The 22,238-nt window shown below is 46.6% G+C and overlaps 1 protein-coding gene across 1 annotated transcript in view; it reads left to right on the plus strand.

The window, feature by feature from the left end:
• The first annotated feature begins 718 nt into the window (after positions 1-718).
• LOC128346037 (transitional endoplasmic reticulum ATPase-like) overlaps positions 719-22,238 on the plus strand; it is a 33,132-nt gene continuing 11,612 nt past the window's right edge. Inside the window, exons 1-12 of the mRNA XM_053298874.1 lie at positions 719-897; positions 3,928-4,039; positions 7,623-7,795; positions 8,242-8,384; positions 8,775-8,905; positions 9,542-9,673; positions 10,120-10,222; positions 10,688-10,821; positions 15,695-15,830; positions 16,221-16,333; positions 20,143-20,307; positions 20,855-20,977. Of these exons, the coding sequence (XP_053154849.1) occupies positions 878-897; positions 3,928-4,039; positions 7,623-7,795; positions 8,242-8,384; positions 8,775-8,905; positions 9,542-9,673; positions 10,120-10,222; positions 10,688-10,821; positions 15,695-15,830; positions 16,221-16,333; positions 20,143-20,307; positions 20,855-20,977 (1,485 nt within the window). The 5' untranslated portion in view covers positions 719-877. The remainder of the gene's footprint in view (positions 898-3,927; positions 4,040-7,622; positions 7,796-8,241; positions 8,385-8,774; positions 8,906-9,541; positions 9,674-10,119; positions 10,223-10,687; positions 10,822-15,694; positions 15,831-16,220; positions 16,334-20,142; positions 20,308-20,854; positions 20,978-22,238) is intronic.

A 22,238-nucleotide genomic window follows, 5' to 3' on the forward strand; every position in this document is an offset into this window, starting at 1 on the left:
AGCCCATTTGCATGTTATGTTCAATACTCATGGGAGGGTACAGTGTATATAGGTAGAGATCTGTACCCAGCAGCAGTCATTCACGGCTTATGCTGAATGCAGGTAAAGAACTACACTTCCTATCTGTAGCATGCATTTGAAGGGCATGTATACAGGCTCACTATTAAAATGAACACCGGTACAGTCATTCACACAGACATCTGTACACTCATACAGCATAATGTCTGAATCGGACTTGTATATCAGCATCCTTTTCAGACAGCAGCCAGGACTGGCAGAGACACACACAGACACAAATATATCGTCCCATCTCGTTCCCTACTGGCAAACATGATTTCCCTACTGGCAGAAAGTGTCTCATCATGTCCCCCAGCGTGGTTTCCCTATTGGAAGTTACTGTCCTGTTTTCGTCTGTGTCTCCGGAGTAACTATCACCCTTGGTTCTGTATTCGCTGCCCCTGAAGTACGTTAGAATTAGAATAACCGACCCACACATAAGCATAGGTCTATATGGGCACCCCTTAACTAACTACTCCGGTTGTGGTTAAAATGTCTCCTCCGCTTTGATCTGAAAGGCGCAGGTGCAGATCACATTGTAATACGTTCGTAAACGCAGAGACGGCAGCCCCACGTCCAAGCAGCACCTGCCTTCTGCTTAGGAAACTCCGGGCAGGACTGTGGGAGGGGCGGGGCAAAAGGCGGCGTGTGTGTGTGTGGGGGGCTGAGTTGGGATGTTTCCCAACTATCGTGAGCAGGCAGGCAGGGGAGGCAGAGCGGGCAGTGTCAAGGGGGCGAAGCGGGAGTGGACCTAGAAGCCGTGCTGCGAAGGACTTGAGCGGCAGGGGCAACTCCAGGAAGGGGCCCCAGAGCAGCCAGCATGCCAGCCACGGGAGGGGAGTAAGTGAAGTGATCTTGCATGGAGAGCAACTTTCTTCTCTCTCTCCGCCTCCCGTTTTATTCTGTTCCTTCCGGGTTTGCTGCGGGCCGGGGCAGTCTTGCGAGGTCAGGCTGGAAGTGGGAGTCTTGGATGTTCCTCCTTCCCGCTAAAGCTCCCGAAATAGTTGCGGGGGGGAAGCGGCCGGCCGGTGGGGGGGGGATATTTTGCCTGAGGAGGAGGAGGAGGGTGGGCTAGGGGCGGCACGAAGGAAAGCTCTGCTTAGGCCTTCAACTTGGCCCTGTGTGTGGAAAGAGGTTTGGAGCGGAGGGCACTTCCCCAAAGCTCAGGATTTGCTTGCTTGCCCCGCAGCTGGCGGGTTACAGGGATTCCCCGGACTTGGCGGGGCGGGGGCATGTTATGATGGTGTGTGTTGCTAATCCTTTGGGCGAATATGGATTTCTCTAGCACGGCGCGTGGGCCTTTTCTCCTCTCGTATTTCCAGACTTGGTTGTTTTGGAAAGCCGCTACGTCACGGGGCAGCTGAAGTTCCTATCCGACAATGATCACACAACATGGACACGCGGGCGCAATGGGGCCATTGCTAGGATATTTATAGTCAGGCTCTGGAATCTGCACAGACTTTAGGGAAACATGACACCCTTTCCCTTCCTCCTACGTATTTGTTTTTCTCCTCCCTGAATATAAACTTTGCAAAGGAAATGCAAACGAAGTAAAGCCAACGAAGAGTCTTGTATCATCTTAAAGACTTAATTGTGGCTTAAACTTGTGGACTAGAACCTGCATCACTGTTTTAGTCTGCAAAAGCCTTGTAACACAAGAAATGTTAGTCTAAGGTGCCGTTGGACACTTCGTTGTTCATATTTCTGTGGGCAGGCCCGGCCTTAGGGCGGGGCGACCAACCCGGCCCCGCATTTAGAGGGGCCCGGCTGTGCCAGCGAGTGGTGGGCAGTCGGCTCCTGGCGGCAGCGGCTGCCCGCTGCCACCATATATGCTTGCCTGGCGGAGTGGGGGAAAGCAAGCCCTGCGCCCCCTGTGCCCGAAGCAGGGGGTGCGGCTTCGCTCTGAAATGGGGCCGCACGCTCCGTTTCAGAGCAAATACCGTAGTAGCAGCACTGCTTTCACAGTGTGGGGACTGGGGAGCTCCCGGCCACGATGCATTTGCAGCACTGGCCTGCATTTGCTCTGAAACGCCCCGGCCCCCGTTTAAGAACGAGGCCACGCCCCTGCTGTGTCAGATGCTGTTGACGTCAGATGCAGGGGGCGGCCCCTTCTCCCTGCACCCCCAAAGGGACGGTGCTGTCTGCTGGGTGTATGGAGAAACATTAAAATCCTCACACAGCAGAGTATGCTCCGGTGGTAAAGAAGTTTAGCTCAAGATGTTATCTGGAGACAACAAGTTGAGTTAAAAAAACAAAGAGTTATTAAGAAACGAAATATCACATACGGAGAGAAAGACATAGAACAACATACCCAACTAGGCACTAGCCTTCGGCTACTGAATAATTCTGATTGACTCTGCCTAGAGATGCACATATCAGGTGGTGTATAAATATGATAAATAAATAAACTGACCACCACAAACCTATTAACACCTCATCATGCCTCTAGTGGCCAGAGGGGGTTACTGTGGTGCTTAGAGCAATGCTTTAGAATTCTCACTTCTAACAATTTCAACCGGTAAAGTGTCTGTCTCTGCTTTGACAGGGGTGTAGTTACAATTGAATGGGCAAAGACAAATATCCCTGGGCTCCTGAGGGAGGTGAACCACTTTCTGTTCACTCTCCCCCAGGGGCGTAGCTATGATTGAGCGAAAGGGTTCAAAGAAAACGGGGGCCCCCAGCTCCTGAGGGCACTCCAGGTCCATCCCTCTCTATTATCTTCATTATCTCCCTCACTCTGGGGGGCCTCCAGAGAGAGGGATGAACACGGCCCCCTCTCCCCTAGCTACGCCCCTGCTCTCCCCCCTCTCTGGAGGAGGTTGGGGGACAGGGACCCATCTTCACTTTTTGTTCCAGGGCATACCTTGCTGTGCTCCTGCCCTATGGACTTTGACTCAAAAGAAAATGAAAATTCTAGAAGGGTAGGGGGAGGAGTAATAATAATTAATAATAATAATAGCACTGTAGTACTAATTCCTAGGCAGGTTATTACATAAGCAGATTGAAAAAGGGAGCTGTCAAATATTTATCTCCCCTATAATAAAACATACAGTTGTTACTCATTTGTTGCAGTGGATCTGGATATCTTTCTTCAAAGTTGCATGACTGATGTTGGGATAGCTCTTTTCCCAACCTCACAACAGTTTCCATTGCAAAAGTGAATGGTGGTGTGTCAAAGCAATGTTTTGGATATTCCCTGCAGTACCTTCTTTTAGAATTAGCTGTGTGAATAGATCTCTTCGTATGAGCTATAAATGATATGCATATGCTCTTGCTGTTGGTAGGGGTGGGCCCGGACCGGTCCGGAGGCCATTGAAAAGGCCTCCGGACCGGTCTGGACCTGGGTGGTCTGGATTGGGGGTGGGGGGTTGCTTTAAGAGCGGCGGGAGGGTTTACTTATCCCTCCCACCGCTTTCCTGCTTGGCGCCGTAAGTAGTAGAGTAATTGGAGCGGCAGGATCCCTCCCTGCCGCCCCTTCCCTGTTGAGGCTCTGCAAAGCTCCCAGTAATGCTTTGCACGTGCATGTCAGTGATGTGACACGCGTGCACGATGTGCGTGCACGCAAAGCATTACTGGGAGCTTTGCAGAGCTTTGCAGAGCCTCAACCGCAGTGTGGCGGTTCCGTGTACACTCCTAGCTGTTGGTAGGCCTTTTGATTTCTATATTGGTGCAACAATCTTTACCATCTTTGTGTTGATTTTGTATTCATTTTCTAGATGTCAACTGTGCCACATTGCTCCTTCCGCAACTCACTCCTGAACTATCTTTTGCTTCTTTCTTTTGGGCAGAGGCACCTAGGCCTCTAATTTTCCCCCTTCACCATAGCACCCCCAGGGTCATGTGAGAACTCTTCTCTGTTCTTTCTTGCAGCCCAAAGGGAGAGGATTATTCTACAGCCATTCTGCGCCAGAAGCATCGTCCCAATCGCCTCATTGTCGATGAAGCTGTCAATGAAGACAATAGTATTGTTAGCTTGTCCCAGGTAACTGTAAACCTACTATTTAATCTTTCCTGCACCTATAGACCAGGCTAGCTCAACTTAGGTCCCCTGCCTGTTTTTGAACTTCAGCTCTCAAAATCCCCAGCCACAGTGGCCAATATTTATTTATTTACAATATTTATACCCCGCCCCAAGTACACTACTGCTCGGGGCGGCTCACAACAAGAGCCAGGGATTATGGGAATTGTAGGCCAACATGTGCAGAAGGGCCGAAGTTGAGCAACCCTGTAGTAGACCGTCTACCCCACTTTTCACAGCTACACTAAGTAGGGTTTCTCTGTTCTACACAATGTGCTCTCACAGTAGCATAGTTGCTGAGCTCTGGGACTAGATGAGTAGCTTCCTGTTCGCCTAGGTTTGAGCCGCAGCAGTTGTACTACAGATTTATCTATAGTCTTTATCACCCTCTAGTGTGACCTCTGAAGTACAGGGTTAGGGGAGAAGGCTATTTCTCTCTCCCACTTTTTTGTTTAGGAAGGAAAAACTGTGGTTAAGAGAGATGCACCTGACAATATACTACATTCCCCCAGTCCTGTTTTTCAGTTGCTTCCCTATTCTAGGATATTTTTAGTTGTTGAAGGCTCTGCCCCTTCACATCTGAACGGGTTATGGTGTGTGCGGGGGTAATTAATTAGGACTGGAAGAAGCAATGTACCCCTAATAGGCTTCTTTCAAAGGAGTTAGAGCTCCTGGAGGGGGATTGGGATTAGGGGGATATGGGACACATCAATCTGGTGTTAGGACTATTTAAGCCCTCGGTTGACTCCAGATCATTGATGGAGCAACATCTAAGTTTGTTGTTTGGGGATGCATTCGAACCACCTTATTCTTGCCTAATGACTTGACTGTGGTCCTCTTTCCCGGCTTGGATTGTTTCAAATGCCTTTGCTCGGCTTCTTCACCGGTACGCTTACACACCCTGTCCTGGAATAGGATATGGTGTCAATTGTCTGTTGCTAGTTCTACTATCCAGTCAGTCAGTTCCTACTATCCAGCTAGTAACAAACTATCAGAACCCATTTAGGCTTGGACCCTATTCTTCAAGGAAGAACAGCAAATCCCAACTGGAATCTTTCACACCAACCAAGAGCCCCGCTGGTCCCACAGATCCTGAGCAGTTAGGGCAAGCCAACATGAGCCCCCCCCCCCCGAGAAACCAGAGGATACCCAGGATTCAGTGCTCTCCAGTGAGATCTTGGTCTCATCTCTGGACCCCTCTCCATCACTCCTGGAACTCCAGAAGTAGAGGTAGCACAAGGTTAGATCCAAACTCCAGGACCAGAGATAGGCCTTGGGCAGTCAGATAAGTGCTCTGTAAGCCAGTGGGCTTACTTGTGAGAAGGAAGAAGCAAACTTAAGTACCTGCCTCAGATTGGGGCCTTTCTGAACTCCAAGAAGCTCCTGGCTCCATTTAAGCCCTTCATTCAGAGCCTGGCTTTTGATAGTACAGCAATTCCCTTGCCAAACTTATCTTGGCTTCAGCTCTCACCCCCACATTTGCCTTGCTGTCCTGTCATTTTACTGCCCCACTGGGCACAGACACAGATATCTGACCCATTGCAATGTGACTTTGAATTTGGGTCATTTGTGTTTGTTTTAAAATTCATTTTTTATCATTTTAAATTAGTTGGTTGTGTTAACTGTTTTTAATTTATAAGAAATTCTGTTCCTATTCATTAAACCCAAGAGTGATTGCCAATCTGCCTCTGTGGGGGCCAATGAATGGCCAGGCTTAGTAAGTCTTACCCATGTGGTTGGGGAGGCGTAGCCAGGGAGGATACAGTCCAGCTAGCCATTGTAGTGACCAAGGCCCCACCGGAGCCACAAAGTGATCCCAAAATAGAGAGGGTGGCAGTTTTCTCAAGCATTGGTCATTGGCCAGTCTCATGGGAGGGCAAGCCCATATGAGATGAGGGCCCAACCTCTCACAAGATCTGTGGCAACTGCCAAGAGGTATTTAGGGAGGAGGCCAATGATGGTGCAGGGAGTAGGGGACACCTACATCAAACAAGCCCTGAGCTGGTTAACTTTCTCCTGGCATAAGTGGCCATAAAAAGGTGGAGAAGAAGGGCCAGAGAAGATGGGGACAGAAGGTGACTAAAGTTCCCCATACCCTCCATCACGGAGGCCAGCAACGGTCCTGGGAGTTGTGGAAGCTTCTGGATTCCACAGCCTTTCTTAATTCATTATTGATAATTCTGTGCATTGCAGGTTATGTTGATGATCCATTGATAATATTTGTACCAAGAATACCCAGATACGCTTGAGAAATACACATATGCAACCTGTGTATGCAGAAGTATGCCAAGGCCATGCTATGAACTCACAGATGACTAACCACAGACATGAGAGACTTTTAAAATAGGGATGTGGACGAACCACTTTGGACCTCATCCAAACTGGTTTGGAGATGAACCAGTGCACCAACCAAGGTTCATGCACATCTCTATTTTAAAAGGCACCCCGTAGACTTTATTTACTCCAGGAATGCAAAACAGACACAAATACATGATCCCCAACTCTTGTTAACGTCATTTGGAGAGGTCTGCCTGCAGTTGCTGCCAGCTCGTCTGGTGGCAACTTGGAGTCGGGCTGCTTTTGTAGCTTTGGAATGTGCTTCCTGCCAAGATACAAGGTTTGCCCTCTTGGTGGTGTTTAAGAGAGCCTGAAAAACTCCCCTGTTTAACCAGGTGTTTTGATTATTGTTTTTAACTGTTTTAATGTTTGTCTTTTAACTGGTATGTAAACCACCTAGAGATTTTGATTAATCAGTAAATAAATATAATAAATAAATATACATGTATGTATTTATTTAAGAAAGTATCCTCTCTTTCCCCCCAAATACTAAATAAACATTTAAAATGAGAAATATAACAGACTAAATAAAGAATAAAAACAGCAGTTAAAACCATCTGTTAAAGTGGCAAATAATGGTTTTGCAAAAAGATACACTGCTTGCTTATTTATTTATTTATTTATTTATTAGATTTATATACCGCCCTTCCGATACGGCTCAGGGCGGTTCACAACATGATAAAAACAATTAAAAACAAATAAACAATTAAAATCAAACTATTAAAACACAATAAAACCAATAAAACAACTAAAAGCCCTGAAGATCAGGGGAACAATTTAAAACAGTTTAAAACAATTAATCATTTAAAACTCAGGAAGGCCAGGCCAAATAAGTACGTTTTAAGGGCTCTCCTGAAGGGCAGCAATGATCTCAAATTACGAATTTCTGCCGGGAGTGCATTCCATAGCCCAGGAGAAGCTACAGAGAAGGCCCGCCTCTGCGTCGCCACCAGATGAACTTGTGGCAACTTAGAGACAGACCTCCTCAGATGACCTCACCCTGCGGTGAGGATCATTTAAATTTGCACTCTCCCTCACAAAACACACCTTGCAAATCTACCACAGGCACCCTACCTGCATACAACAGGAACACACCAACCTACAAGCCACACAGACACACAATATAATGACATAATAAAGAAACATGCACAGCTGCATGTCCACTAATGGAAACTTTTCTTACTTTCATTGAATTCTTGGTTCTCTGCAGGTTAAGATGGAGGAACTTCACTTGTTCCGGGGGGACACAGTGCTGCTGAAGGGGAAGAAACGCAGAGAGACTGTGTGTATTGTCCTCACTGACGATTCTTGCCAGAATGAGAAGATTCGCATGAACCGTGTAACCCGCAACAACCTCCGTGTGCGTCTTGGAGATGTGATCAGGTAAGGCTGACCCAGGTTGGAGTGATAAGGGGAAATGCTTAGTAAACTTCATTGGTGGAGTGACCAGGTATGTTCTACCAAAGGACATTTGCAGGAATGGAGGATGTACTGTGCCATAGTCAGCAAGATTCAGTGAGGAGGGCTGTGTTACAGAATGTGGAGCTAAATATGGGGAATTCAGGAGTTTGGAGAGGAACAGCCCTAGCTGGCAATCTGCACATGTACATTTATTTAAATACATGCATATTTAAAGTTATCTAACCCAGCAGCTGCATTATGTATTGCAGCAGCTGCAGTAATACATAAGGTGACCACACTAAAACGTATCACTGTATCAAAGTGGGTAGAGTGGTTTGCCCAGTAGGTTGCTCTGCTACAGGGTGCAGGTTGTCCCTAAGGGGTGCTGTACTGTGTTATGGAGGCCAGTTGAGCCTTCCTCTGTCTAGTGTGCAGGCCTGTCCAGATGTGAAGTATGGAAAGCGGATTCACATACTGCCCATCGATGACACCATCACAGGCTTGACTGGGAACCTCTTTGAAGTTTATCTCAAGCCCTACTTTCTGGAAGCCTATCGACCTGTGCACAAAGGTGAGGAGGGAGGAGACTTCTTGTATCATCATCATAGAGGTGTCATGAAGAATAGGGTTAAGTATGAGGGAGACAGTGCTGTGGGATGGGGTCTTTGGGGCTTATGGGAAGAAAGGAGTTTCAGTGAACACTAGTGCCTGTAGGGGCACCCTTCAGTATCAAGGAGATGATCAGAGAAGGACATTGTTATCTCATATTGGGTGTGGGGGAAGGGGTACTTGGCAGCCCAATTGGGATCTATGTTAATCTTTTCCTGTTCACTAGCAAATGGTACCAGTTCTGCGTCACCTCTGTGTCACCATGTCTTCACCTTTATAAATTATTTAATGATTTAACTCTGATTAGGAACATTAATTTTAGGCCAGCAACATGCCCCTGTTTTCTTCCCAGGTGATATCTTCCTAGTGCGAGGTGGCATGAGGGCTGTGGAGTTTAAAGTTGTTGAGGTGGATCCCAGCCCGCACTGCATTGTGGCTCCTGACACCATTATCCACTGTGAAGGGGAGCCCATCAAACGAGAGGTATGTGTGTAGGGATAGGACAGATCCATTTTAATGATGAGAAAGCAGGGAGCTGAATTTTAGGGAACAGGGCGCTTGCTGTAGATGCAACTGGAACTTTCCCCAGTCTGGATAGTGCAGAGGCAGAGGAGTGGAATCTCTGGTACAAGATTACCACTGTATCCCTCCAAATACAAAGATATGCAGTGAAGAGAGGTGTAAGGAGAGTAGCTACAGTTGGAGTCCTGTCCCCTTAACATGTTTAGCAAAGTGAAGACTATAGTATATGTCTTATGGGGGAGCATTCTGTTACTGAGATACTGTGGCACAAGAACAGCCCTGCTGGATCAGGCCCAAGGTCCATCTAGTCCAGCATCCTGTTTCACACAGTGGTCCACCAGATGCCTCTGGAAAGCCCACAGGCAAGAGATGAGGGCATTCCCTCTCTCCTGCTGTTACTCCCCTGCAACTGTTACGCCTCCTGCCTCTGAACCTGGAGGTAGCTTATAGCCATCAAGACTAGTAGCCATTGATAGACCTGTACTCCATGGATTTATCCAAACCCCTTTTAAAGCTATTCAATCTGGTGGCAGTCACCACATCCCATGGCAAAGAACTCCATAGATTTTGTGACTTTCTGGTTACCTCTCTGTTCAGGATGAAGAAGAGAGCCTCAATGATGTTGGTTATGATGACATTGGGGGCTGCCGCAAGCAATTGGCTCAGATCAAGGAGATGGTGGAGTTGCCACTGAGACATCCAGCACTCTTCAAAGCTATTGGTGTGAAGGTACAAAGTGGGAAGGCCTGGCATAGTAGCTTCCAGAGTATCATTAATTATATTTTAGAAGTGCCGAAAGTATGCTAAAATATTCCACCACAGAGCATGAACATTCCCTATATCAGGGTTAGGCAACCTTGGTTCTCCTCTCAATTTACTGTATTGTGTCTGGGGTTGATGGGAGTTGTAGTTCAACAACATCTGCAGAGCCAAGGCTGCCTACCCTTGCCCTGCATTTTATTCCCTCCCACCTATCCCTCCTAGCAGGATCCTCCTTGTAATTTACTTCCACTCCTGAAGTTGCAGAAAACCTTCCTCTCTCCCTCACTGGAAGCTTCCTGGGCTTGCTTCCTTGCCTAATTAATTGGGCCAAGTCTTTTTTCCGGCCGAATGACTTCTATAATTATGGGATGAATCAGTTACCTCTTATGACTCTGCTTTGTCTCCTCCTTCAGCCTCCACGAGGGATTCTCCTTTATGGTCCCCCAGGCACTGGGAAAACTCTTGTGGCCCGAGCTGTTGCAAATGAAACAGGAGCCTTCTTCTTCCTTATCAACGGTGAGATATATAACATGGAGGGGAAAAGGAGAGACTTGGGGAAATCTGCTCATCCATCCTTCATTCATTCTGCACATCCTACTGCAACTCTGTCCTCCCTCTGCTCATATAATATATATACAAATTATTATTAAAATGTTATCAACGTACATGACACTTACAGAGTATCATGACAAAAATCCAAGTCCTTGTCCCAGGGAATTTAGAATCCTCTGGACTGTGGCCAAAATAGGTACCAAGAACATTCAGCATATAAGAACTGACCACTTACCTTTGTTGGCTTTATAATCTCTGGGCTGTGGCCAAAGTAGGCACAGTAGTAGTGGCATATTGTTTTCTGGTACCGTGCAGATTGTGTACTTTTCCAGCCACCCTCTAGTAGGGATCCTCTTCACTGACTCTGAAACACGGAAGAGGCTGTTTGAGGATGCTGACCATTGTTTGCTTTCTTTTGCTCTTCCCCAGGCCCAGAGATCATGAGCAAATTGGCTGGGGAATCAGAGAGCAACTTACGCAAAGCCTTTGAAGAGGCTGAGAAGAATGCTCCAGCTATTATTTTTATTGATGAACTGGATGCTATTGCTCCTAAGAGGGAGAAGGTAAGAGATTGCTTTGCTGGGAACAGAAAGTTAAACACAGAGAAACGTCACCCTGCTCTGCATAAGGGCAGCTTCATTTCCAAACTGGGGTCCCTGTATGATTGGCTGTCCCACTTCAGATGTGTGGGAAGGCATCCCTGCATAAATAGCTGCCTCTAGAAATCTGAAACAAAGCCTACATTCTTATTCTGGAATACATGTTTAGGCTGAATCTGGCCACAAATATGCTGACATTTTTCTGGATTACTTCAGTATGCAGGTGTTTGGGACTCTTGATAGCCTTGGCACATTCTCTCTTAAGCAAGCCTGCATGAAAAGGAAGAGAAGATCAGAGAAAGGAATGAACCCATTTCTAGACAGTGATTATTTATTTATTATTTATTTATTACACTTTTATACCACCCCACACACGCGTCTCTAGGCGGTTCACAATGATAAAACAGTTAAAACACATATAAAACCACATAAAAACAATTTAAAACTAACAATTTAAAACTCAATCACGGAATTAAAACCTATACATTATTAAGAAGCTGAGAAGGCCTGAGTAAAAAGATGGGTTTTAAAATATTTTTTTAAAATTGTCAGAGATGGGGAGGATCATATCTCAGTAGGGAGTGCATTCCATAGTCCTGGGGCAGCAACCAAGAAGGCCCGTCTCCATGTGGCCACCAGACGAACTGGTGGCAACTGGAGACGGACCTCCAGAGATGACCGCAATGGACGGTGGGGCTCATAATGAAGAAGACATTCTCTCAAATACTCAGGGCCTAAGCCGTTTAGGGCTTTATAAGTTATAACTAGCACTTTGTATTTTGCCCGGAAACCTATAGGCAGCCAGTGTAACTCCATCACAGAGGTGTAACGTGGTCTCTCTGAGATGACCCAGAGACCAACCTGGCTGCTGCATTCTGAACCAACAAAAGTTTCCGGACTACGTACAAAGGCAGCCCCACGTAGAGCACATTACAAAAGTCAAGTCTGGAGGTCACCAACAGATGTACCACTGTTTTGAGGTCATTGATCTCAAGAAACAGGCGCAGCTGGCGTATCAGCCGGAGCTGATAGAAAGCATCCCTGGCCACTGCCTCAACCTGAGAAACCAAGGAGAGGTGTGAATCCAGAAATACCCCCAGACTGTGAACCTGTTCCTTTTGGGGAAGTGTGACCCCATCTAGTACAGGTAGATCAAAATCGTCTCTAGCGTTCCGACCCCACACAATAAGTACCTCAGTCTTATCTGGATTCAGCTTCAGTTCATTCTCCCTCATCCAGCCCATTACTGCTTCCAGGCAAGCATTTAGGGAGGATATGCCAGCTCCTGAAAAGGTTGACATAAAGAAGTAGATCTGGGTGTCATCAGCATACTGGTAACACCCAGCTCCAAATCCCCTGATGATCTCTCCCAGCGGTTTCATGTAGATATTAAAAAGCATTGGAGAAAGTACGGAGCCTTGAGGGACACCGTATTTAAGCTCAGATTTTGAAGAGCAACAATCTCCAATTGACACCATCTGGAATCTGTTCGAGAGGTAGGAGTGGAACCACTGTAAGACACTGCCTCCCACCCCCAACACCCTCAGACGTTCCAGAGATCCAAGAGGACCAACGGAGTCACACTTCCTCTGTCAGTTGTCAACTTGAGATCATCCATCAGGCCGACCAAGGCAGTCTTCACCCCATATCCCGCCCGAAAACCAGTTTGAAGTGGGTCTAGATAATCAGTTTCCTCCAAGACCACCTGGAGCTGAGAGGCCACCACCCTCTCAATTAACTTGCCCAGCCATGGGAGGTTGGAAACAGGCCTATAATTGCTCAACTCTGAGGGATCTAATGCAGGCTTCTTTAGAAAAGGTCTAATGATTGCCTCCTTAAGACAAGGAGGCATCCTGCCCTCCCTCAGAGAAGTATTTATGATTTCTACCAAGCCTCCCACAACAGCCTCCCTGCTAGACAAAACAAGCCATGTTGGACAAGGGTCAAGAGAACAAGTGGTAGGCCTCACCGCTCCAAGCCGCTTGTCCACATCCTCAGGAGTCAAAAACGGGAACCAATCTAGTCGAATCACATACGAGGAGTTGTTGGGCACCTCCAGTTTAGACATCAAATTAATTGTGGAGTCTCCACCTAGGTCAGCCTGAATCCGAGAGATTTTATCTGCAAAAAACTCTTTAAACACATCGCAGCAGGTAACTGATGACTCCAAATTCTGGTTCAAGGGAGGGGGAGCAGATACGAGTCCCCTCACAACCCTGAACAACTCCGCTGGACGTGAACTCGCAGAGGGAATACGGGCAGAAAAGAACCGCCTCTTTGCCTCACGTATTGCCTGAGCATAGATCTTAGATTTGCTCTTTGTCGCAATCTGTCGGATTCGAGTCGAGTCTTTCTACACTTGCGCTCCAGTCGCCTACCTTGCCGCGTCAGCTCCTGTAGATCTTCCATATACCAAGGAGCCAATTTTGAAATGGATTGGAGGGGACGCTTGGGAGCAATCGTGTCTTCTGCCCTGGTGAGCAAGTTGTTCCAATTCTCAACCAGGGCATCAACAGGATCACCAGCAAAGCCAACACTGAATCCCTCCAAGGCTTCTTGGAATCTTACTTGATCCAATAACTTCTTCAGGCGGACCATTCTAATAGGCCCCTCGCCCCTGCGGAGGTGGGAAGTGGTTGTAAGTCCAACCTTAACCAGATGGGGGTCCGTCCATGACAATGGGGAGATCACAGGGGTCCCTACCCATGGAACACCACCCTGATCGGAGTAAAAGACCAAATCAAGCATGTGACCTGCAGTGTGCGTCGGTCCAGAGACCGCTTGTGATACGCCCATAGTTGTCATGGCTGCTATGAACTCCTGAGCTGCCCCAGACAAATTGGTCCCAAAATGAACATTGAAGTCCCCCAGCACCAAAAGTCTGGGAGACTCCAACGCAAGTTCCATGACCAAGTCCGTGAGCTCAGTAAGGGACTCTGTTGGGCAGCGGGGCGATCGATACACCAACAGAAATCCCAATCTATCCCTGGTCCCCAAATTCAAGTACACACATTCAATATGGTCCGATACCCTAACATGGACCCTGGTAAAGGAGATGTTATCCTTAGTGTTTGGGATGGAATATTAGTGTTGGGATGGAATATAAATTATTATGTTTTTGTGCCAGCTAAGGGATGAGAGTAATGATTTTCCTTGTCTGACACTACCACCATCAGCACCACCATTACTATCTTATATATTTATTTCTTCTAGGTGAACCAGCATGGTGTAGTGGCTAGAGTGCTGGACTAGGATCGGGGAGACCCGAGTTCAAATCCCCATTCAGCCATGAGACTAGCTGGGTGACCCTGGGGCCGTCACTTCTCTCTCAGCCTAACCTACTTCACAGGGTTGTTGTGAAAGAGAAACTTAAGAATGTAGTGCACCGCTCTGGGCTCCTTGGAGGAAGAGCGGGATATAAATGTAAAAATAATAATAATAGGTGTACCCGTCGCTAATCTCATGCATGGCAGCTCTCGCGAGAGCAGCTGCCTAGGGGAAAGCGACGGGGACAAGGAGACAATGGCAGCAATGGTGGGCCAGGCCGGCTGGCCGCTGGGAACAGGAGGCTGTGGCGGGCCAGGCTGGACACTGGGAGAAGAAGGCAGTGGTGGGCCAGCCTGGCCCCGCCACTGAGAGCAGGAGGTGGCGGCGGGCTGGCCTGGGCTGGGAGCAGGAGTTGGCCGGCCGGCCAGCCTGCCCACTGGGACTTGGCAGGAGGAGGTGGCGGGTCGGCTTTCCGGCCGGCCTGACAGCCAGAAAGCGCTGTGTGGGGGGCGGGGAGAAGAAGCGGGTTGTTCCTGCCAGCGGGTGGGTGACAAGTGATCAAGTGACAAGGAGCTATAGAGCTGAGTGTCATCCGCATATTGCTGACAACTCAGTCCAAGTCTCCAAGAGGTTTCATGTAGATGTTAAACAGCATGGAGGACAAAACCAAACCTGTGGGACCCGTAGGCCAATGGTCACAGAGCCAAGCAGTAGTCCCCCAGCACCACCTTCTGGACCCTCCTGCCAAGAAAGGACCAAAGCCACTCCAAAGCAGCACCTTCAATTCCTATACTTGAGAGGCGGTCCAGAAGGATACATGTTTGATGTTATCAAATGCTGCTGAGAAGTTCAGCAGTGGTCCAGCATATGGTACCCTTTTTCAGTTAAAAATAGTTTTTGAAATAGAAAAAGAAGACAAATAAGGAGATGATTCCCTGTCTCCAAAGAACTTAAAGTACAAAAAAGGGACACAAAATAGATATTAGCAACAGCCACTGGAGGGATGCTGTGCTGGGGTTAAATAGGGCTAGTTTCTCTCCCCTTGCTTAATATAAAGAGAATCACCACTTTGAGAGGTGTCTCTTGCCTAGTTAGCAGGTTGGAGCCGTGCTGTAGAAGCCCAGTCCCACTTTCGTCATATGTATCCTGAATTTGGCATTAAGGGTATTGGACATAAAATAGCTGACCTTAATCCTTTTCTGGCATTATGGTGTCAGTGGGTAAGAGGGTGCTACCCCAACCGCTTCCCCCTTATTTTAGCTTTTTAGTGTTAAGGGATGATATGTTCTTGGGACCCCTGAGTCACCTTATCTCATTTCCCCAGTTGAATCCAAGCACAAGGGGTGCAGTGCTGGAACACCTCCTGCTCTCCTTTCCCATTGCCCCACTTGCCTTGTCTCCGTATGTTGCTGCCGTCCCAATTCCTTTCCCATGCACATCTGCTCCTAGCGGGTGTTGTGCTTACATTTTTAGGCTCAGTGTGGATTGCTGGTTTCTTGAGAATGGGCATGAGGGTTGTTGCTGATGTTCAGGTGTCTGTCTTTTCCTCCCCCTCCCACTCCCATTCCAGACACATGGAGAAGTGGAACGCCGCATCGTCTCCCAGCTGCTCACACTCATGGATGGCCTGAAGCAGCGCTCACATGTGATAGTCATGGCTGCCACCAATCGTCCCAACAGTATTGATCCTGCCTTGCGCCGATTTGGTAGGAAACCATTCCAGATACTCTCCTCCCTAAGATGTGGGCCTTAAAACCATTCAAGAAGAAATCAGTCCCAATGTCACAGATAGCTCCTAGGATACTAACTAAAAGCATGGCTTGTTTGTTTTTATACCTACATCCTGTCTTTGAACCTGAAGGCATTGACTGTTCTGAGTGACAAACTTCTTTCCTCTTGCTTAACTCATTAGGCCAAGCCTCCCCATCCTACACTGCCAATGTACAAATCCTAAATTGCTAGAACCCTTTCTGTTCAGTTCATTGGTTCCTCATCTATAAGATGCTGCTTTTGTGGGGAAAACCACACAAACAGGACTGCATAATTTGGTTCTCCAACTTCTGGGTTTGAGATTAGTGCTCCTTTTCCCTCTGCAGGGCGCTTTGATCGAGAAATTGACATTGGAATCCCAGATTCAGTGGGAAGGCTGGAAATCTTGCAGATCCACACCAAGAACATGAAACTCGCTGACGATGTGGATCTGGAGAAGGTGAGGGATAGGAGACAGAGGTTTTGGGAGAGGGACGATGTGGATCTGGAGAGGGAGACTCGCTCACAATGTGGACAGAGGTTTTTTGGAGAGGGAGAGTCGATTCATGGGACAATTAAAGATGTATGAGATATTTGAAGCTCGGTAGGGGCTGGTTCACACATGCTTGCTTCTCATTTGATTACTGCAACATAACTTTGTGTATCTGAGTCATCACAGATGAAGTACAACAGATGGAAATTTTACAGGTGAAACTCGGAAAATTAGAATATCATGCAAAAGTCCATTAATTTCAGTAATGCAAATTAAAAGGTGAAACTGATATATGAGACAGACGCATTACATGCAAAGCGAGATAAGTCAAGCCTTAATTTGTTATAATTGTGATGATCATGGCGTACAGCTCATGAAAACCCCAAATCCACAATCTCAGAAAATTAGAATATTACATGGAACCAAGAAGACAAGGATTGAAGAATAGAACAATATCGGACCTCTGAAAAGTATACAGTGTACTGTGCTTGACTGGCCAGCAAACTCGCCTGACCTGACCCCATAGAGAATCTATGGGGCATTGCCAAGAGAAGGATGAGAGACATGAGACCAAACAATGCAGAATTGCTGAAGGCCGCTAATGAAGTATCCTGGTCTTCCATAATACCTCATCAGTGCCACAGGCTGATAGCATCCATGCCACGCCGCATTGAGGCAGTAATTGCTGCAAAAGGGGCCCAAACCAAGTACTGAATACATTTGCATGCTTATACTTTTCAGAGGTCCAATATTGTTCTATTCTTCAATCCTTGTTTTCTTGGTTCCATGTAATATTCTAATTTTCTGGGATTGTGGATTTGGGGTTTTCATGAGCTGTACGCCATGATCATCACAATTATAACAAATTAAGGCTTGACTTATCTCGCTTTGCATGTAATGCGTCTGTCTCATATCTCAGTTTCACCTTTTAATTTGCATTACTGAAATTAATGGACTTTTGCACGATATTCTAATTTTCCGAGTTTCACCTGTATATCACCTCAAGTACAATGCTTTTCATGGGTGTCAGTTCCCATATTAAGAACTGCAAAAGCAATTGATAAACATATCTGTGTAAACTAGTTCTAAGTATCTGGGAGAAGGTGTTAATAACCATGCCCCTCCTTCCAAAGGTGTAAACGTATGTGAAAGAAAATAAGAGTTGGGGTTCTGAGATGCTTAGGTGTTAAGGACACCAGGTTATTTAGGCAACCTAGAGAGACTTCAGTGTACATTCAAGATGGTCTGTGAGTTGTGAAAGGGATTATTAAGAAGGACAAGGACACTGAAGAGAAGCTGAATGAGTTATTTGCACCTGTCTTCATGGCAGAGGATACTGATCATATACCCACTCCAGAACTGAGCTTCTCAGGCTTGGAGGCTGAAGAACTAGTACAATTTGAGGTGATTAGTTATGAGGATGTTCTAAACTGTCTTGAAAAACTAAAAATTAACAAATCATCAGGGCCCGATGGCATCCACCCTAGAGTTCTGAAGGAACTCAAACGTGAAAATGCTGATCTCCTAACAAAAATATGTAACTTGTCCCTACAATCAGGCTTTGTATCAGAGACTGAAAAGTAGCTAATGTAACTCCCATTTTCATTAAGGGATCCAGGGGGATCTGGGAAATTGCAGGCTGATTAGCTTAACTTCTGTGCCTGGTAAATTGATGGAAAACATACTTAAGAACAAAATTGTTAAACATATAGAAAAACAGGCCTTGCTGAAAGAAAACCAGTATGGCTTCTGCAAGGGCAAGTCTTGCCTCACTAACCTTCTGGAGTTCTTTGAGACTGTCAACAGTCATGTGGATAAAGGTGATCCAGTTGACATAGTATACTTGGACTTTCAAAAGCTTTTAACAAATTTCCTCACCAAAGGCTCTTGCGTAAACTTAGTAGTCATGGGATAAGGGGACAGGTTCATGTCCCCTTGGTAACTGGTTGAAGAACAGGAAACAGAAGGTAGGAATAAATGGACAGTTTTTACAATGGAGGGAAGTACCAGTGCTCTTTAACATATTCATAAATGATCTAGAAGTTGGGGTAAGCTGTGAAGTGGCCAAATCTGCAGATGACACTAAACTCTTTAGGGTAGTGAAATCCAAAACAGATTGTGAGGCACTCCAAAAGGATCTCTTCAAACTGGGTGGGTTGGCAACAAAATGGCAAATGCAGTTCAGTGTAAGCAAGGGTAAAGTGATGCATATTGGAGCAAAAAAACAACTTCACATATAAGCTGATGGGATCTGAGCTGTCGGTGACTGACCAGGGCGCTTTCCAGATTACACACTGTTCAGCCGTAATATGCTTTGGCTTCGCATAATCATTTTGAAAATGTAAATAGCTTGTGCGACCCTCCTACAACAGGTAAGTACAACTATTTTTTGGTGATGCACATACAACGTAGTAGGACTAAAATGAAAGGATAAAGTCCAAAAGAAGGCATCAGAAATGTGAACAGCACCTTGCTGACTGCTCAGGGACTGTGATGTTGAAACACAGGCAATACGGAAGCAATACTTAGTGGACAGTAGTGACACTGTTATAGCGTGTAATCTGGAAAGTGCCCAGGAGAGAGATCTTGGGGTCGTGGTGGACAGCTCATTGAAAGTGTCAACTCAGTATGCAGCAGCAGTGAAAAAGCCAAATTCCATGCTAGGGATCATTTGGAAAGAATTTGAAAATAAAACTGCTAATATTATAATTTTTTTATTTTTATTTTTATTTATTATTAAATTTATACCCCGCCTTTCATTAAGAAAATCGCAAGGTGGCTATAATGCCCTTAAACGTCTGTGGTGCAGCCACATTGTTTGTATGTTTGTTTGTTTGTTTATCTAATTTATATACTGCCTGACTCCAAAGGCTCTAGCCGGTTCATAATTAGTTATGCAGAGTACTGCATACAGTTCTGGTCACTGTCTCTTAAGAAGGACATTGTAGACCTGGGAAAGGGGCAGAAGAGGGCAACCAAGATAATCAGGAGCTTGGAGCACCTCCCTTATGAGGCAAGGCTACAGCATCTGGGGCTTTTTAGTTTGGAAAAGAGTAGATTATGGGGAGACATGATAGAGGTGTATAAAATTATGCATGGAGTAGAGAGACTGAACAGAGAGAAAATTTTCTCCCTCTCTTACAACACTAGAACTACTAGTCTGGTGGCTATAGTCCATCTCCAGCCTCAGAGGCAGGATGCCTTTGAATACCAGTTGCAGGGGAGCAACAGCAGGAGAGAGGGCATGCCCTCACCCCTTGCCTGTGGGCTTCTCAGGGGCATCTGGTGGGCCACTGTGGAAAAGAGGATGCTGGACTGAATGGGCCTGATCCAGCAGAGCTGTTCTTATGCTTTCAGAATATTCATATCCTCAACTAGACGCTGGGAATGATGACCAGTTCCAGAAGCCACTTTATATATTTGAGCATGCCTGTATGTGTAGAGCCTGGGGCACTCTGCATTTGGTCCCAGGATCTGATTTTGCTGAAGCTAAGCAAGTCTGGACCTGATCAGTGCCTGGGTGCGAATTCCAGGTGCACCAGCTTGAGCTCCATGAGGAGGGATACAAATGTAATTTTAAAGAAGATAGAAATTTGCCTAACATTAATGAAAATGTGTGTTTCTTGAAACAGCCAATTATGCTTCCATCTGTGATGACTGACTCTGAGTTCTGGCAATGAATCACTTATCCTGGAATCTGCTTGCCCCCATGAAACTGTCTGAAGGGTTCACCTCTGTTGCTAGGTCCCACCAATACACATTGTCTGTGGTTGCAGGTGGCCAATGAGACTCATGGGCATGTGGGCGCTGATCTGGCAGCCTTGTGCTCTGAGGCAGCACTCCAGGCAATCCGCAAGAAGATGAGTGTCATCGACCTGGAGGATGACACAATTGATGCTGACATCCTCAACTCCATGGCTGTCACCATGGATGACTTCCAGGTAAGCCACCTCCCGCAGTCTGATAGTAGCAGTCCAATAGCAAAAACAAAACAAACCCCAACTACTGATGGAGTTCTTTGTCCATAATTACTTGCATATTTTATTTAGTATGAAAAGAGCTTTCAAAAGATGAACAATCCACAAAAACTAGTAACATGATGGCAATCCTACTTAAAAGTTTATGTGCTCCCCAAAATAATTCATGCTGCCATTATTTTAGTTCTGATCAGTTCTGTTTAATTTGTTTAGGTGTCCTCATAACCTGGTCAGCAAATCCCTTCCAATGCAGGTTTCAGAATATCTTGTGTGTTCTCCACATGCATTGTAAATGATGACCAGCTCTGTTGCAAATCCATTCCCCAGGCCGGTCTACAGACCAACAAATTCCTTTTAATTGACACTGTCATTGCCTAATGGAGTGCTCTTGTCAACTTGTGGATCATTAGCTGAAAAATGGAGTCCAGACAAGCTATGGCTTTTATCAGGGAGGCAGCCATTTCAATGCTTCATGCTGCCATTTCAGTGACTTGGTCTTCCTGCTTTGCAGTGGGCCCTTGGCCAGAGCAACCCCTCAGCACTACGTGAGACTGTAGTGGAGGTGCCACAGGTCTCCTGGGAAGACATTGGGGGTCTTCAGGAAGTCAAACGCGAGCTGCAGGAGCTGGTGCAGGTCAGTAGGAGCATGGTGTAGTTCAAACTTCTGTATTCTAGGAACTGTAAAAGTAACAGCAGCATTTATTATTTTGCTTCCATTTCTAAGGAAGTCTTGACTGTGCAAAGGCCTTTGTATATGTATGTATAAAAATAATCTATCTATATATAATTCTCCTGGGTGTGCCAGGGAAAAATGCGTCCCGGCAGCCCAGCTGATTGGCTGGGCTGCGGAGGCGCCTGATTGGCTGGCGCACCCAGAAGGAGGAGAATTAGCCGTGGCGAGCCATGGCCGCTGGCGGGCCCAGCCTGGCAGCGACGGGTGGAGCGAGGGGGCGAGGCGAGCAGAGGAGGAGGACAGGCCGAGGGGTGAGGAGGTGGCAGCGTGGCGGGCCCCAATACTGGGGTGGGGGTTGGCAGGCCCAACAGGCTGTGGAGGCGGCTCTCGGCGGCCCTGCTGGCCGGTGGAGACTGGGGGGGGGGGGACAGGTAGCCGGCCCCAAAGAGCGCACAGATGTTCTGTGCGGGGTCAGCTTGTAAAAACACTAAAAGAAGAACAACAACAAAAAGCAAAAATTGTAGAGATCCAGCCATTGCAGGTAAACATAACCATCATAGGCATTGCAATACTTCACAAATGTCAGTAAATCAGAACTCTTGATAGGACAGAAGCTATAAAGACATGAACTACTAGCTACCTAACATTTGTATCTGTGAGCACCCTAGATGAATTTAATTCCACTGAAGGTACAGTTTGTGATAGGAAAAGACATTTATAGGGTAACACGGTCTTGCATCATGCCAGACTGTCATGTTCTATGTGTTTTGAGGCACTGCATGTTGCTGTTCCTGGGTGCTCTCCAGTTTAGACCCTGCAACGGAGTCACAACAAATCTCTGAAGTATGCTTTCACACTTCCTGCATTGTGACACCGCATTCCCTATGCAGACAGCAGGTTGCCGTACACATTGCCAGTGCCTTGTCTCAAATGTAATAGCTGCGATATAGAGCTAGGACGTCGTATATCTGACGTAAGGAAGTTGCTGTTTTTTCGGGTTGTTATTTTCCAAAAGACTGTTCCCCCTGCTGTTTACGTTTCAAATGCGACTTGCCTGAACGGAGGCATTTTGCTGCTGTTGAGCAGCTAGGCTGGAAAGCACCCTTGTGGCAAATTGCTGCTGCAGCAGATTTTCAAGCCTAGGCTGGGCAAAACCATTGGCTCCTCCTGAAGCAGGAAAAGTATAAGCAGTTTCCTGTCTCAGGCAGGCCTTGCCTCAGTA

The sequence above is a fragment of the Hemicordylus capensis genome, chromosome 2 (genome assembly GCF_027244095.1).
Source record: "Hemicordylus capensis ecotype Gifberg chromosome 2, rHemCap1.1.pri, whole genome shotgun sequence".
Lineage (NCBI taxonomy): Eukaryota > Metazoa > Chordata > Lepidosauria > Squamata > Cordylidae > Hemicordylus > Hemicordylus capensis.